Genomic DNA, 15,124 nt, shown 5'->3' with positions numbered 1-15,124 from the left:
GGTGTCCCTTTAACCTCCTCTGAAATACTTACGGCTATTATTATAGCTTATAAATCATTAAGAAAGTTTAATTATATGAAAATTTCATGGTGGAAATGTGCAATCTGACACATGGGAAGGGGAATTTAATGGGCCAGCAAGTCCCAGCACCGTGAGGGAAAATATTGAGGTTAGGTTTCTATTTTACAGCGTTGCCGGAGGGTTGGGAGACAGGGAGGAAGTCAAGAAAGAAGCGCTTTTGGAGTGAGAGAGAGGGACGGGAAAGGCGAATGGAGACGACGAGGCCGGACCATCACTGGCGCGCTCTGCCAACCAGAGATGTTCATACAGCTGGTTCATTTGGGAACGATGAACCTGGTGCTGGGTTTTTTTTTTAACTAAGACACATTCTAATTAATGTAAGGCTTTAATTAGTCACTTTAAGGAGCGTTCCCTAATTAGAAATGACCATTTGGATCATTCCTATAATTGCTGTCACTAAACACCCTTGGCTACTGGCGTTACCAAACTTTTTTCCGCTGTAATGTGAGCATGATATGGCGACTGTTGCGAAACGAGCGACGGTCTTTTTTCGCTGTGACAACAATGTAAATTGATCAAACTGTTGGGAGTTGATATCATTAACACTCACCACTGTGTGGATGTTAATGAGAAATTAATTGTGTTCTGCTGCGCGAACTATGAAACGCTGCGATGCATTTGAGCGTCTGCTTGGCTCATTGGGTTCTGAAGTCCACTGCAATAAAAGAGCTGTCAGTCAAGTAGAAACCAACAGACATTCGAGTGTTTCAAGTGTCTGTTTTATTCTAATATGCATACTCTGAACGAGTTTTATAAAGAGATGGCTGAGAAGCAGTAATAAAAACTATTTTTTTAGACCGATGAAGGATGCACATACCGTCATCATCACCCCTCAGTGTTGTCTTGAAGGAACTAAATCCATTTCCAAGTGAACTGTAGTTCATTTCCACCAGACTCCTTTTGTTTATGAATCCCTTCCCACCTTCCCTCCATCCCACCCTCCCTGCCCTCTCTCCTCCATCCTCCCTTCCCATCTTCCTCTTGTTTTCCATGCGGGCGCGAGCGGGCCGCAACGCCCGCCGTCGGCAAATTTCCTGGCACGCCGCTCCTCATCCTCTGTCCTTTGTTTCCACCAGTGGACGACCATCCTCCACTTCTGCTGTGTCAGTAAATATTTATTGGCCTTCCTTTTCCTCAACACCCCCTCTCCCCCCTCCGACGTTGGTGTGTGTATGTTTCTATCAGCTGTATACACGTGTGTTTGCAGTTTTCATGTTCGCACACACAAACACACACCTTCCTGTGCTACCCTGCGTCCAGTCCTGTCACTCACACACTTTAACAATACCTGCTCCTCACGCCCTGTCTCCCTGCCCACCGCCGTCCCCTTTCCCTCTCCTCCTCGTCTCCCCTCCATCCTGCATGTGAGAGGAAAAAGAAGAGGAATTTGTTGCCGTTTTCTCCTGATTTCTCCCTCCCTCGCTGTCCCCGCACCGCAAGTTCGAGCACCGGAGAGTCAAGAGGGGAAAAACCCTGCAAGTAAATGGATGTGACCTCAGCGAGCAAAAAAAAAAAACCAGCACACTCCCACAATGCTGAAAGATGCACGCACACACACACACACTCACACACACACTCCCTCCTGCTCCCCAGGGCCCTGTGGCCTCATGCTAGAGAGGGCTTCCTTCCTGCGGTTAAGACAAAGGAAACTGGGGACCGACAGAAGACCTGGGACCGCCGCTTCAAAGCCACAGGAAGCGTCAGTGTTGTCTCTTCCTGTGGAGGGTGTCGGAGTGTGTTGGGCAGGGGGAGGTGGGGGGGGGGTTCAGCTGCCTGTGTTTTCACAGCCAGGGATGGACGTGGATGAGTGTGTTGCGTGTGTGTGTGTGTGTGTGTGTGTGTGTGTGTGTGTGTGTGTGTGTGTGTGTTGACCCACTAAGCTAGACCAGCTGAAAACGCTCCTGTGAACCCCTGTGTGACCCGGGATCAGTCACGACCAACCTGCAGTCCCACACACGACACAGAAAATCACCCGTGCCCCCCACCCCAACTGGGGATCATCAACTTACCCACTATTTGTACGTCTATTGTCCTCATTGAGTTGAAATCGCTGCCAAAGCACCGGTTAGCCTTTCTGTTTGTTTTTCTCCCAGCCTTTTGCCACTGTCTTTGCAGACTCTACACATGCTCCTAATGTGTACATGTCTATGTGTGGTTTGTGTTTGGGCTCCTGTTCCAATGTTTGCATGTAGGGATTTGTGGGGGTGTATGTGTTAGTGTGTCAGCGCCATGTGTCTCCCAAGCCTTCCGGTTTGCACCCGCATATATGTTTGTTTGTTGTATTTTTTTCCTTCTTCCTGCGTTTGCCCTGGCTCCTCGGTTTGCACTCCTCTTCCTCTCTGGCAGCTACGGGACGGTTAATCAATCAAATATTTAAGCAGTGCTTCAGTGCTCAGTGGGTAGTCCGAGATTATCTGCGGCTGTTGGCAGCTCACGATGCAGACACATTAGAAACCGGCATCGTCGCACGGTTCTCTCTCTCTGTCTCTCTCTCTCTCTCCCTCTGTCTGTCTATCTCTCTCCCCCTTTACCCTTGGCCTCTGCTCGATCTTCCTCGGTAATATTCCTTCTTCGCCTCCTTTGATTCCATCTCATTTTCTGTCGTTTCCTCTCCATCCATTGTTTCCCTCTCCCTTGTTTGCCGCATCTCTGTCTCCATGTGTAATTGTGGCTTTTCACATCGACTGTCTGACAGTGAGCAAGGTCCCTCAAAGAGCTCTCATCTTTCTGTCTGTTTTCCATCTTTTCTCTCACTTGTATTCTTTCTGGGGATAAGTCTGCCCATCTCCCCGTGGGGATCTCTATTGTGGATTACCATTCAGTTTTTTTTTGCCCAATTATCTCGTGGCTTTTGCTGCCTTTGACACATAATTATCAAAGGCCTAAATAATTGCTTTTATTATTGCCGGTGTTTAGATGTAGCATCGGCGGAGCAGTCGTGAGCGAGGGAGCGTCACAGGGAGAGGAGAGAAATGAAGTATTTATCTCGACCAGAGATTAGCTTAGCACGCTGTTAAATGATGTCTCTTTGCTTATTTCAACTCCTTGTCCAGATAAATAAACATGATTAATACGCCGCCTCCCTCCTTTTTACCCTTTCACACACACACACACACACACACACCACCACGAGCATATGCACACACGCGTTGCATATCACAATCCGCGTCAGCAGTGAAAATAAGATTACACACAACAGAAAGTCTTGCAATTAGCCGTCTTTGTAGCGGGAAGCAGCTTAAAGTGGTGTACGCTGTAGTTTGCTGAGGGCCATGTGAGAGGTCAGGTACAAGATAGCGGCTATGTGGGCGGGTCTGCGCGAGTTTTATGTAGGGGGGTCGGTTATTTTGGCTTGTTAAAAGCTGGATTTCATATAGCTTTGCCAGCTTGAGTTCAGAAATACGTGACTCTCTTTGGTCACAGAAAGGACACCCAGACGAATCACAGAGCGATAGTGGTCACAGCAGTGTGAATTATTACCACTCCTCATGGCACCTAGCATGCTACAAATTCTACCACTGTTGGAATGTGTGTGTGTGAATGGTTGAATGCTGGCTTCGTCTTATAAAGTGCTTTTTGTGGCCAGTTGAATCATCTAGACTATAAATGCTGTTTTTACCTCATATTGCTTAAAGTTGTGGCCACTCCTCCTCCAGACCATATGATACGAGTGACTAGATCTTAAATGCCACACTGTTTTTAGAGCTGTCCACCTGTGATCACTCCAGATGCATCATTAACCCTTGTCTGATTTAGCTTTGTTATTCCAGTCCACATAATGGTCAATGTGCGCTTGTAGCAAATTTCAAACACTGACTGAGTGCGTTTAAAATCAGCTTGTCTTAGAAACAGGGTAAGAGTTTTAAACACGTCTTCATCGCGCCGTGTTAGATTGAGACGTCAAAATGGCCTTCATAATATAAATGAATGGGATTCTACAAGCCTATGATGGTGCAGAAGTTAGATGAAGATAGAGGCCGATGATAAATGTTTCATCAAGGTGCTCAAGTGAATAAGGAGGCTGCCCTTCAAGCTGAGGACTAAGGATTCAGATGCATAGCTCCCACTTAGGTTTAAGTGTCTGCTAATGTTTTGAAGACAGTGAAAGCCCACTTGCTTCAGGGATACTGTACTGAAGCTGACCCTGCAGTGTGTTCTTCCTGAAAAGTGTGCCAAGGGAACAGATAATTTCCCTCATGGGGATCAATAAAACATTAATAATATTCTTTGTTGTGCACATCTGCAATGTCTCTCATCTGTCTTGCTCCTTCTCCTCATTTCTTCCCTTTCCTCTAAACATTTGACATCCATTTAGCTTCTTCTTTTAACCTCCTGTCTTTCGACTCATTTGTATTTCTTTCTTTTCTTTTTTTTTTTACATGCCAGCCTCCCGTATCCAACCTTCGCCCGAACTCTGCACACCCAGCTGCTTTAGCGTTAAAGGAAAGGCCAGCAGAGACGCAGCAAATGTCTCAACATCTGTGTGTTGGTTTTAGCTCAACAAGTACTTCCACATGTTTCTCTTTCTTTTTCCCCTGTCCGATACAAGACGGATCGCAACAGCTGGCCTGTTTTCCTTGTTAGTGCTGCAGACTGCAGTAACGTAGTGAATTAGCACATTTGATTTGAAGCTAATCCGCTGGCTAACATATTATAAAAACAATAACACAATGAGTCACATGATAAGACGACTTGCGTCGCTGCCCGCTTGGTAAGCAACTGGTCTATAAGTTATTGTGGAGTATCCCACACCCAGCCAACGTGTAGAGTTTTTCACTTTTTTTTTCTTTTTTTTATTGTGCAAATCAACTACAGTTGCCATTGCGGCCTGTAAAACATGGGATTGAGTGATGTCAGAATCGTTTTGTTGGAAGGCCATGCTGCAGAGAGGCGCGCTCTCCTGAAATCATTATTTGTCAGTCGATTACCCCAACAGCTCCCACAGCCAAACATATGTTTATAGGCGTTGCGGTAGTGAGCGCTGTCATAACGAGTGATTGATATGGCCGATGTTGGGAGATGGAGCTCTTTGGTCTTTAATCTTGGATTGAGGCATCATGGAGAAAACAGACTTTGTTTGGTTAGAGTTGCTGATTTATTGTCCTTCCTCATTTTAGCAAACTTACAACGCTGTGTGAGCATCTTTGAATAGCAGATCACAGAGAAAACTCCAGAGCAGAAGTAGTTTTCGCTTGGTGTTTCAAACCAATAAAATTTAGTTCAGGGAAAACTTTTACCCACCAAAAAAAGAAAACATGCAGAGGTGCCGAATGTAATCAGTTTGAATGACTTCTTTAGGAACTCCTAAGGTCTCATTATCCCACATTTTTTAAAACCTTCTCTCCAGTCATCTGTCGGCTTGATGAGACAGTCTGTCGAAAGATTACTCATGCATTGTCTAAATACTTAAGTCCAATATTTAAGTTCCAGACATATCCATCCAACACTGCTTCACTCCCACCTAACCAGCTGTGCTCCCTCCTTTGTAAATACCTTTATCTTCGTCAAACCACTGTCAGTCATCCTCTTCCTCCTTCACCAAACTGCACCTTTGTTGAGCTGTGATCTCGTGTCTGCACACATTCATTCCTGCACACCTTCATACACCACATCCAGACAGACACACACACACACACACACACACACACACACACACACACACACACACACACACACACACACACACACACACACATGCACACACTTCATCTGGTTGTCTGTATTAGTATTCTTGTTCTATCTCTTCCCTCCATCTATTTGCATATCTTTTGTCATCTCTTAAGCGCTTTATGTAAAAAGTGGCACAGCAAAATGATTTTATATAAGACCGACTAAAACGAATTATTAAGTTGGAAAATACATTTTGCTTTTGACACCTGTTACTAAATTTACAATAGCTCACTTACAGAAATGGCAAGGATATCCAGTGAACGTCAACCATCTAAGGAACACTTTCTATTCAAAATAAAAATGTTGGACTAATAAAAAGATCACGTAGAGAGCCATCTATCTACTTGGAAATTGGAAACATATTTTCTTCCCAGACGCGGCTTGTTTTTTACTTTCTGCCGTCATGTTTTTGGGGGTTTTCCGTGGTCAGTCAGTCCATTGCCTCCTGTTTCCTGGCCTCTGCTAGCAGCGCCCCCCACCACCACCACCACCACCTCCACCCCCCCACCCACGTACTCAGGGACTGGCCCGTTTGGCTAGCACCAGAAAACAGGACCTTGACTGACACTTCCAGTTTTAAAAGGTTGCCTTTGCTACTCCCACGGGCCCAGTTCTGCCAGAGGAAAGCTTTTCAACCAAGCGTGGAAGAGGGTGGAGTAGATAGAGGAGTGTGTTTCTCTGTGTGTGTGTCTGTGATTGGAAGGTTTTGTGTGAGGTGGTGAAAGTGTCGGTCCATACATGTTCTTTTTTAATTTATTTTTACACTTTTGTGCATGGGCGACACGGTGGCGCAGTGGTTATCGCTGCTTCCTCACAACACGATGGACCCCGGTTCGAGTCCCGCTCTGTGCGGAGTTCGCATGCTCTCCCCTTGTCTGCGTGGGTTCTCTCCGGGTTCTCCGGCTTCCTCCCGCCTCCATAAGCATTCGCTTCAGGTTGATTGGCCATTCCAAATTGCCCGTAGGAATGAGTGTGTGTGTTTATGGTTGTATGTCTTTGTGTGTGGCTCCACGGTACACTGGCGTCGTTCCCGGAGTGTCCCCCCCCTCACGCCCTATACCGCCGAGATAGGCTCCGGCTCCCTGTGACCCGCTGCGGCGGATATAGCAATGGTAATCTGAAGTTGACTGACTGACTGACTTTTGTGCATGATAGTACCTCCACTCTCTGTCTATAGTCGATCTTCCACGGTGAAGGCACCCTGGCGAAGGCCTTATCAGCTGTGTGATGCATGAGTCCTCAGAGCCTTAATAGGTTACATTTATCTCTATAAACTCCCACTTTAATTTGGCCTAGCCAAAGGAGTTTATATTCAAATGCCCGCTGTAACTTTGATATACATCCAGCCAGTGTTGGCTAGCTAGAGATGGCCAGTGTAACATGTTTTGGAGTGTGTAAAATATGGCTGATGGCTCTAGCCTTAGGCCCAGTTTGACTGTCAGATCATTTTTGTGGTGCCAGTTTATATTCTCCATACTTGGCTAAACAATAACTCTTTACTTACGCTTCAGCTCTATTGTTTTATTGCTCTCCGGCATTAATCGACCAATATTTATCCTATTCTTAGACGCAAACACGAACTAAGCCATCGCGTTCCAATCCCTGTCTTAGTTTTAAATTATTTAGATATCCCACCAAGCCAAACAAATGCCATCACCAATGTTTTTCAGGTAAGCAGGAGCACGGTCAGGGCCAGGTTTTCATCTACAACTATATTAGAAATGATGAAGGTTAAATTTAGTTTTAAAAATGGGATCTTCAGTGGTTTAGAGCCACGTCCAAGTGACCAGGATGTCACCGAGCTTGGAGTGGCATGGCTCTTCCCAATGGACCAAATATAAAGTGATTATTGCCCTATTCTTGTGTGTCCTGTTCCCTATTCTTCCCGTTTTATCTTAAAGCATGGTGACTCATTCTCTAAGCCTGGTTGTGGTACTCCTTTGGGTAGGACGAGCCTTGTGGGGAGTCTATTGTAGTCCGGTAACAAGTTCTTTGTGTGACATTTTCCTTAGCATTGACATTCAGAGGGGAATAGGAAGAAGGGTCTGTGGACGCCAGTCTCTCTGTGACATGTGAAGGGAAAGGGTATTAAGAATGGGGACGAGGTGTTTGAACGTGCACGAGGAAGGACATTTACACAGGACGTGACAAGGACACACTATGCCGGAGCGGCTCTTTCATATTTCACTTTATAACATTATGCTATACACCGTGTTGAGCCTGTATCTGCTGGTCTACAAAGATGTCCACTGGGTCAGTGTTATCTCTGACCGAGAAGTGTCCCTACTGCATGTTTTGAACAATGAATACAGTTCAGGTAGTCCAGTAAATATCGATTGACTCCCTCCATCTGTGATATATAAGATCATCTTATTCACATCGATGCAATGCCTTGGGTTTTTGTTTTTTTTAACTGAAGAGGATGTCACATCTCTTGTACCATAAAGTCTCTTTGTTGTTAGAACGCCATCAGAGCTGTGTCCTCAACAGTTTCCCCGTCGTTAAAATGCTAACGCCAATGGAATCCTTTCTGTTGCAGATGAATCAGAGGGAAATGCATGTGAAGAACAGAGTGTGTGCCGTGGCTCTGACCGACTCAGCTCACAACATGTGGCTGCAGGAGACCAGCAAAGTCACGCAGGACTGGATGCAGCAGGTGAAATGATGACACACTGAGATATGCAAACACAAACACACTACAGGGAAACAAAAGGAAAAACAGCACAGGAGTAAACTGAGCATCGTGTAAATTTGTTCAGTGGTTGGCTGAAGTCTCACAGGTTTGATCAGTCCTCTCAGTCCAACCCCGATGACCTCCACAGGTACCTCTGACTGTACTCAGAGTGCCATAGAGAAGCATTGTTTGCTTTGGCTTTTTCCTTCTTCTTATACATGGGTGCATGTCAAAGAATAACTAAGACAGTTAACCCCTGACGGTGGTGAGGTGGTTGGATACGTGCGTGCACGCACCTGTTTTCTGTGCTTTCAGATGAGCACCGGAGATGGAATGCACGAGCACGCGTGCGTCTGCGTTAGCTTCATTTTAGCACTCGCCCTTTCCGGCGTGACCTCTGTACCATACGCCGCACCTGGGCTCACTCAGTATGCACATACAGATGAGGACCATCCACGACCAGAGCTGCTCGAGAGCCAGAGATGCAAATATAACATACGCACACACACACACACACACACACACACACACCTGCACACCTTTATTTGTAGTACATCCTCTTTTATATCCCTTGCCTTTTGTTTTTTGCTATTTCTGTCATCTTCCATTTTCGTGTGTATGTGTGTTTGCGTGCTCAGATGTGTGTTAGTCGTCTGCGAACATGTATTTATGTTCGTGGGAGTGGTGGGGATTCAAGGTTGCGCTGGCCCCCTTCTCCTTGTCTGGCATTTCCTATTTTTGATTCATCTAAGGGATGTTCAGGACACGGCATAATTGGAATGTTAAGTGATTTTCTATTTGTGATGATTACCCAGAACAATAAATCTGAAATAACCTTCTTTGTCCAGCAGGAGGAAAAGGGACAGGCAAGGATTCTCTCTCTCTCTCTCTCTCTCTCTCTCTCTCTCTCTCTCTCTCTCTCTCTCTCTCTCTCTCTCCCTCTTTCTCTCTCTTTCTCTCTCTCATTAACCGACAGGCCTTTTTCGGCTGAATTAAGAGGAGAGCCTCCCTAATTAAAGCGTTTCTTTTTGAGGGAAATGGTGGCACTCCTATCCTACGCTATGCGATGCCCTTCTCAATGATACCACAAGACCAAATTTGGAGAATGTGTACATCATCTTTTTCTTTCCAGACTGTTCTCTTGTACATCTTAACTCAAACACTTCTGGGTTCACTCTTCTTCCAGAGTAGCGATAGCGTTACATACTTTCCCAGGAATCATTGTATTATTTCTAGAAATAATTCCATCAGATTTATGTAGTGACAAAAATGTATCCGCTCCACAACAAAGGTTTTGTTTTTGTTTTTATATGTTCACATCTGATTAATAGTGAGCAATAAAAACTTAAAATAGCATCATGTTTTTCCAAACAAGAAGTCTGATATTAAAATTCACTGTGTCACCACAAGTGGCTTCCGGGCATGGATCAGCATGAGGATTGAGGTGAATCCAAATCCTAATCCATCCCAGTCATTTACACTAGAAACCAATGTTTCAATGTTGCTTATGTGCAGCGGTTTCCCTAAAAGGTCAGATTTCCTTTGTGTCCTACCCAAAATGCTAAACCCGTTACTCTTGGCTGTAAGTTTCTGTCATTGGCTCAGTTTCCTGATGTTTGTCTTTGAATTATCACACAGCCTGCAAATTGATGCACACTTTGTTACAGTGCAAAACACCCATGTACACAGGCCTAAATTCATTCAATGCTGCTTTTAAAGGGCATCAATGACCCAAACACAGCTGGATCTTGTACGTAAACAGCACTTTCATTGCAAGCACCTCACACACATGCATACGAGTTTGTGTGTGTACATCACAGAGAAATGTGGGTGCCCATTTGAGTGGGTGCATGTGAGGTCAGCGGTGCACTGATCTGATCCCCTTGGACAGAGATAATTTCGCTCCCCCTGGGGTTCAGAAGGTCATTGGATGGTAGAATGGGATGATGAGAGGAGGAGAGTAAAAGAGGGGAGATGGGATCTAGAGATCACCCCCTGCCGGGCCCGGGTTATATGGACCAAATGGGCCAGAAGAGCGCCGATTGATGTTGCCGCCGGTATACGAAATACAGATTGACAGTAAGAGAAAAAGGGGAAACTGGAGGAACTTGGCAAAAGACTCGTACATTCACAGAGACAGAAAAAGAAACGGACAAAGAAATTCAGTGTGTGAAACATTCCGTTTTCTAAACCCTGTTGACTGGCGCCGAGAAAAGCACAGGGCAGAGCTTTGGAAGAGAAAAACAAAAAGACAGGTAGGATATGAATGGGGTGAATACAGATGGAGGAGAGGAGATGAAGAGATGTATGTGGAAATAGATGAGTAGCATGGTGAAATGAAGTGAGTGAGGGAGAGAGAAATGCGAATGATGGTGTACAGCTGGCAGCCTGTCACAGTCTCCAAGGTGTCTCCTGTCACTGTGCTGGCCTGCTGTCACACTCTAGTGGCCTGCCCAGAGCGCACACACACACACACACACACACACACACACACACGCACACAGCGTACGCTATGGTCATGAATAAACCATCTTAATCCATAGAGATTATACAGCAACTGGAAGAGGTGGGAGAGAGACAGAGACACAGAGAGAGCGAGCAAGAATTGATACTCGGGACTACTTTTTGACAAGTTAGGTTGCAGGCTGTCAGGTGTGTTATGGTTTAGGAGACTTTTGTACACTCCATCTCAGACTGGAATTCAGTCTGGTGTGCTTTCAGAAAGTAGAGGTCCAAATACTGTTTCAAGATCGAATGAAGGTGGCTGCATGTGGCTGCAGATGCGACACCTCCTTTAATATTTGCATTCAAATGCATGTTGTTACAAAAACAAAAGTTTTTAATTAATTCTGGCAAAAAGTCTCATTTTATTGCAGGCTTTTGTCAAATCTTTGCGTGTGTGTGTGTGTGTGCGTGCGTGCGTGTGCGTGCACGTGTGTTGATGGGTTATGTGAAAGAAGCAGGTTGGCTCCCAGTTTGTCTTGCAAAAGGCAGCAGGTGGTGGATTGCATGCACAGACACATACACACACACACACACACACACACACACACACATACACACACACACACACACACACACACACACACACACACACACACACACACACACACGCAAAAACCAAATGCAGGGCTAAAAAGCCTATCTCTGAGGTAGTGGCCCACCTAGTTAAGAAATGGAGATGCCTCATTGGCTGCTGGACAGGCCTCAATTGGCCTCAAACAAACACAGGTGAATGCTGTGTGGATAAAAAGCACTGCAGTATTTACCTTTTTTGACATTCATTCAGTTATTTTAATGTTAAAGGTTTAATGATCAGCATTGAGTAAGAATGAATTGTCTTAAAATGACTTCAAATGACAATATGCCGCTTATAAACGCTACTAGAAATCAAGCGTGCATCAGTGTCAGGCTAACATGGACTAAATTACACGATGAAAAATTACTTAGGGTTAAAAAAGAATACCAGGCTTGAATTTGTCTTGTTTTCACTGGATGTCACGACGTGAACAACAACATCTGTTTACCAGACACACCCACATCGATCCATCAGCTTAATATTAGCAATAGCAGGTAGCTTTAGCCACCGTGTCTTCCAAAATTACATGCGTGTGTGTGTTAATATCCGACACAGATCGTAAGATGCACAGAGACACACATGCGCAGAGCAGCAGAGGTGGGGGAAGAGTCAGATTTGTTTACATGTTTGTTTCGCTTTCCGCCTTGAGTTCAGCGGCGCCATTGATCGGCGGACGAGCCGCTTGAAGTGATGACGCTCCGCGTCAGAGGCAGCCGATGTGATGTGCCATCCTTTTGTCGCGTCGCCCCCCCTCTAATCCCAGCCAGCAGGCCTTGCCTTTATGTGACTGCTGTTGTGCCTGCGGTCTCCCACAGCACCGAGACTGTGCCGTTGGTGTGTGTGTCTGTGTGTGTGCGTTTATCCAAGACTTTGTGTGCACATGTGTGTTGCTGCCTTGATAAGTCTATTCAAACCCGGCCTCCCTGCCTCCATTGGTGGAGATGGGTGGAGGTGGGGGGGGGTCCTTTGAATAACACCCCTTTTTTCCCCTCCATCCAACCCTCTGCTCCACAGCCCAGCTGACATCTTCCTTGAGACTGAATGAATTAAAGGAGATGTAACGGGACACTTGATGATGCAGTCAAGGGGCAACCCCCCCCACCCTCCCCAACCACCACCACCACCAATGCCCCCCCCCCTCCCCTATTTCTGAGCCCCTCCTCGCTGCTCTGCCCTCACGCCCGGCCTCAGAGGAGAGCACATCTAGGGCAACGCAAAGGAGCTAAAAATACACAATATGCCTCTGTTTACCGAGATTACTTGTCATCTTCCCACAATTCCAAACCCTCCTCCTCCTCCTCCTCACCATTACCCCACATCACTGCTGATGTTTCTCCAAACCTTCCTCTTCTTCTTCTGCACTTTTGATTGACACAACTGAGGAAATTAAATAAAGAGACTTTGCATTACTTAAGTGCCGGATCTGGTCCGTGCTGCGGTTGACTTGTTCGATTGGATGGGAATGGATTACAGGCGAGCCACACTTTATTTCGACAACAAACATTTCTATACACATTTCCCAATTGAATTTCCTCGACGTACTTATTATTTACTAAGGATTTGCTTATTTGGGACAGATGTTCCATCAAGATGATCTCTCGCAATGAATTTATATTTCTCTATAAGCTTCAAGTAAATATGTCACCGTGGGAGGACGGAGGACGGCGTTCGCCTCGACGCGACAGTGTAGACCGATGTAGGCAGGAAGTAACAGCTGCGAGGGGCTCTATTAGACGTGGAATACATTTGACTTGATATTTTATGATTTAGAAAAACAAACTCATCTCAGAGCAGGGTGTGTGTGTACGTATGTGTGTGTGTGTGTGTTTGGTGGATCATAGTGGAGTTGAATTTTGACATGTCCTTTCAAAGAGTGCCCCCCACCTTACTCATCCCCTCCTCTTTCAAAGTCTTGGGAGTCAGGGTCACGGAGGGCAAAAAAAAAAAAAAAAAAAACCCTGTGTGTTTGAGTGTGAAGGGATCACAATGGTACACATCTTCACCAGATACCCCCTACGGCGCAATCGCTGACCCACACACGAGCACCCGCACACACACACACACACACACACACACACACACACACACGCACACACACTCAAGCATACACAACACTGTAATGACTGTCAGGGGGCCGGGGTGAAAGTAAACAAGGGTAGATAAGCGGCGATTCAGAAGGACGCCAGCTGCACATTCTAATCTCTTTACGTTTTCTCTCTCTTCTATTGAACTTTTATCTTATCTGCCGAACGTCTTCTACGAGCATTCCTCCACAGCCTCCCCTCTGTCTCTCTCTCTCTTCCTTGTTTTTGTGCGAACCTCACAAGCCGCATGCATACCAATCCGCCAAAAAAAAAAACAAAAAAAAAAAAACACACTTTGATACGCCATCATCTTCTGACCCGGGGAATGAAAACTCCCAAGCAGGACGAGAGCGTTTTTAGAACGGTGGTTGTGGGTTTAATTAATGGCGCGGCGAGCCTAACGATGATGGAGGGAACGTCAACTCGGACAGGGAGATGAAGACGGCAAAAAAAAGAAGAGATGAAGAGCTCTTCTGCTCTTTCTGACAGTGGAGTTGTCAACCACAGGGGGGTTTGAGAGGACTAGGGGTGTTTGCAGGGGGTTATGGGTCAGCAAGCTGGGCAGACACCCTCCCCCAGGGCGCCCACTGATGGAGCCGGGGTAGAAGGCCTCAGCTCCTCGCTATAAACAAACACCAAGCTGTCGGAGCAACATGTCACAGAGCTTTTAATTGCTTGTTCTTCTTTCTCTCACTCTCTCTCCTCCCCCCATCTCGCTCAGCCACACGAACACACCTCTTTCTGTCTGTCTCTCTCTCTCCCCCTTGTCCTCTGCACCTGTCCCCCATTTTTTTCTTTGTCTCCATTGTCTTCTTCCTGTCTTTCATCATCTTTCGTATATCTTTAGATTTCAATTAAACTTTCCGTATTTTGATAACTTAAAAAAACACACCTTCCATCACGGCTAAGCGTCGAGTTCTTTTTACGTAACATCTCCTTTATGATTCCTTGCCAAGAACAAAGTGGGGAGGGTTTCCGTCTGTCATTTAGTTTCTGGAGTGTAACTCAAAAACGATTTTTTTTTTTTTTCTGAAATGGTGCCTTTTGCTATTTTAAGGATATTTGTCCTTTCAATTTTTTTTTTTCTGTTTCCATGGTTACAGTTTGGCTCATTCTGGCGGATGGTTTAGTTTGTGGAGCAGATCTCAAATACTGTTTGGTATTTTTCATCAAGACTTTTTTATAAATTCGGCAACCAAATCTGAACATGGTGCTCTTCTGGAAAGGAACCTTTTTTGTGTTTGTGTGTGTTTGTGTTGTTTCTATGGTTACAAATAGAATTTTTGCTCATTCCCTGAGCGGGGCTTGTTTCAGATGAATATGTTGTTTATAGTTCTTTAATGAAGGAATGTACATTTTTTACAAATCATGTGCTCATCTCTCATACACTGTGGAGATGGCTTTACACAAAAAAATCACAAATAACAGACATTTTAAATAACTCCTCTCTAAATTTCTTCACCAGTGGAGTCTAAGATTCTATATTCTTATGTCAAAATCCATCCTCAGAATTTTCACCAGTCATTCTCTCCCCCC

General features: G+C 45.4%; 1 protein-coding gene across 6 annotated transcripts in view; it reads left to right on the top strand.

Moving 5' to 3' along the window:
• arb2a (ARB2 cotranscriptional regulator A) overlaps positions 1-15,124 on the top strand; it is a 150,022-nt gene that overhangs the window by 72,439 nt on the left and 62,459 nt on the right. For all 6 annotated transcript variants that reach the window (XM_068310630.1, XM_068310629.1, XM_068310632.1 and 3 more), the window contains exon 9: positions 8,291-8,407. In XM_068310630.1, coding sequence (XP_068166731.1) covers positions 8,291-8,407 — 117 coding nt within the window. The remainder of the gene's footprint in view (positions 1-8,290; positions 8,408-15,124) is intronic.

Source organism: Antennarius striatus, chromosome 3, assembly GCF_040054535.1.
Source record: "Antennarius striatus isolate MH-2024 chromosome 3, ASM4005453v1, whole genome shotgun sequence".
NCBI classification, from domain to species: Eukaryota; Metazoa; Chordata; class Actinopteri; order Lophiiformes; family Antennariidae; genus Antennarius; species Antennarius striatus.
This window is presented reverse-complemented; position numbering and strand designations above follow the sequence as displayed.